General features: G+C 48.3%; 1 protein-coding gene across 1 annotated transcript in view; it reads right to left on the bottom strand.

Annotated features, from left to right (window-relative positions):
* Positions 1–1606: 1606 nt before the first annotated feature.
* The window catches only part of LOC107195236, a 2508-nt gene continuing 1980 nt past the window's right edge, over positions 1607–2134 (bottom strand). Inside the window, exons 5-6 of the mRNA XM_015585040.1 lie at positions 1942–2053; positions 1607–1866 (exon numbers count right to left, since the gene is read on the bottom strand). Coding sequence (XP_015440526.1) covers positions 1666–1866; positions 1942–2053 — 313 coding nt within the window. The 3' untranslated portion in view covers positions 1607–1665. The remainder of the gene's footprint in view (positions 1867–1941; positions 2054–2134) is intronic.

Genomic DNA, 2134 nt, shown 5'->3' with positions numbered 1-2134 from the left:
GGAGTGGTACACAGGGGTGGGGAACCCATTATATTTATCTATAACGAGAGATCTCACGTTAACACGTCGTTTCGAGAACCGTTCCTTTCCTCGGTTACGTCGCTTGGTTCGATGTATAAGGCCAATTGTCTGAATATATATACACACACACACACCTACAACGCGTGTTTGGTTCACCGGCGTGAAACGTTTTGTTGCCTCGTCTGTCCCGGTGTGCGAACGCAATATTGCCCGACGATAGCGTAACGGGTGTACGTTAATCGCGTTACATCACTGTTTTTCTCGGAAACGAATCGTCATACGACGCGGTGTAGACTGATAGAGGACAGAATCGGATGGAATCTCGAAGCCCCGTGGCCTAACAAGGCTGATATTACTGTCGCGTCGGGATCGCCCAAAGTCGATTGAATCGCTTGTAATATACATACATTTGAAGAGGAGATACGGAGTATCAGGCGCGAACGAACCTCGATCCTCTCGAAATTCATCGTCCGATTCGAATCGCGTACACCAAACAGACACTTGTTGCTCTTGTCAAAGTCCACGTACCGTGCACGCGACACCCGCACACAGAGATCTATATGTGAGTACAATCAATGTCAGTGTGATCTTCACCCAGGAATCGTTTGCAAAAATTCTCCTCGTCTTCCTTTTTTGGATCGACGAAGGAACGGACGCGGTGGGATGCCGAGAGGATACAGAATCCTCGGGACGAGAGCAGATTAAGAAGCAGCCAGATGCAGCGGTTTGTATCTTCGGCGGGGATGGTTGGGAACTTAATTAAGTTTCCAAGTCAATTAACCATCCCGAGCGGGGGATTTTCCCTCGATCCCCCGGCGGTTTTCTTTGACCTTTCGCTCGCGGTTCCCTGGGTCCGTCGAATATCACCCGATTACTTTGCATTAGGCTTTGCCTGTTCGCGACACTCGAGTAAGCATCCTTTCGTGGAATTTCGTTGGAATTTCGCCGCGGCCCCGAAATCTCGTCGTTCCGCTGAAATCGGGGGATAAGGCGACGAGATAAGAATTTATATCGCGACGAGAATTCACTCGAGAGTTCGTAACCCTGCGCTGGGTGCATCGGTTTTCCATCGATTGCTCGGCTAATTACGCCGTTGGAAGGTGGCGACCGCAGATTTAGGGTGATCCCCTTCCCCGGGTGAATTAGCCACGGAGGGGAACGGGTCCAAGAATAACAGATGGACTGGAACGGCGGGACAAGAAAATCCTGGAATTTATCGATGGACCACGCTGGAATTTCGAATCGCCGCGGCTCTGTTTGTACTTTCTCGAAACTTACAAACGTTGAAAATACTCGCAGCTAAAGGGCTCGAAAAGTTTTCTCGGATTCCAACGTTCAACCCCGATTCCGATTTCCCACACGCGATCTGGCCTGGTTCTCTCGCGTGAACGGCTGTCCTTAATTTGTCCGTTATGAATACTCGTGTCTCGAACATCAGGATGGAAGGATTTGATCGAGAATCTGGAATGGATCTTGGATCGCTGGAACGGAAGGTTCAGCGTGTTACGAGTATCGATTAGAAATTTGTCGTTCTAGTGCTAGGAAAATAATTACAGCCGAGTGGAACTTTTTGGATTTCATGTGTTTCAGTTTTAATCGTCCTTGGTGTCACAATGGTGCAGGTAGATGGATTGTCGTAATCGTTCACTTGTTGCCGATCATGTCCAGCAAGTCTTCTAACGTGAGCTTGGACAGAATACCGTCGAGTAGATTCGTGACGAGCTTGTTTCCGACTTTCGATAATTGTTGCTGATAGTCGTCGATCAGGTCAGGGAGTAACTCGGATGCGATCTGGCTGATCAACTTTGACATCTCCGCGTCATCGAACAGCCCGGTGATCACCAACTGTGAAACGAACGATGATTCGAGTGTCGATTTCCATCGTGGAAAAATGAGTCGAGGGTTATAATAAGTACTCACGTCGAATTTTTTCAGATGAATGCTCACGTCCATGGTCCTCACGTACAACGTCATATCGTCGTTGATGCTCAATTTTGTGTTTACCTCTACCGTCAGTCCCTGTACCACAGCCCTGAATATTAAAATCAAAACATGCTTTAATTTCCCTTCAGCCGGTGCCCGAAAAGCACCGATCAAAACTTTTCGATCCTCC

This window comes from Dufourea novaeangliae, unplaced genomic scaffold (assembly GCF_001272555.1).
Source record: "Dufourea novaeangliae isolate 0120121106 unplaced genomic scaffold, ASM127255v1 scaffold55, whole genome shotgun sequence".
Lineage (NCBI taxonomy): Eukaryota > Metazoa > Arthropoda > Insecta > Hymenoptera > Halictidae > Dufourea > Dufourea novaeangliae.
This window is presented reverse-complemented; position numbering and strand designations above follow the sequence as displayed.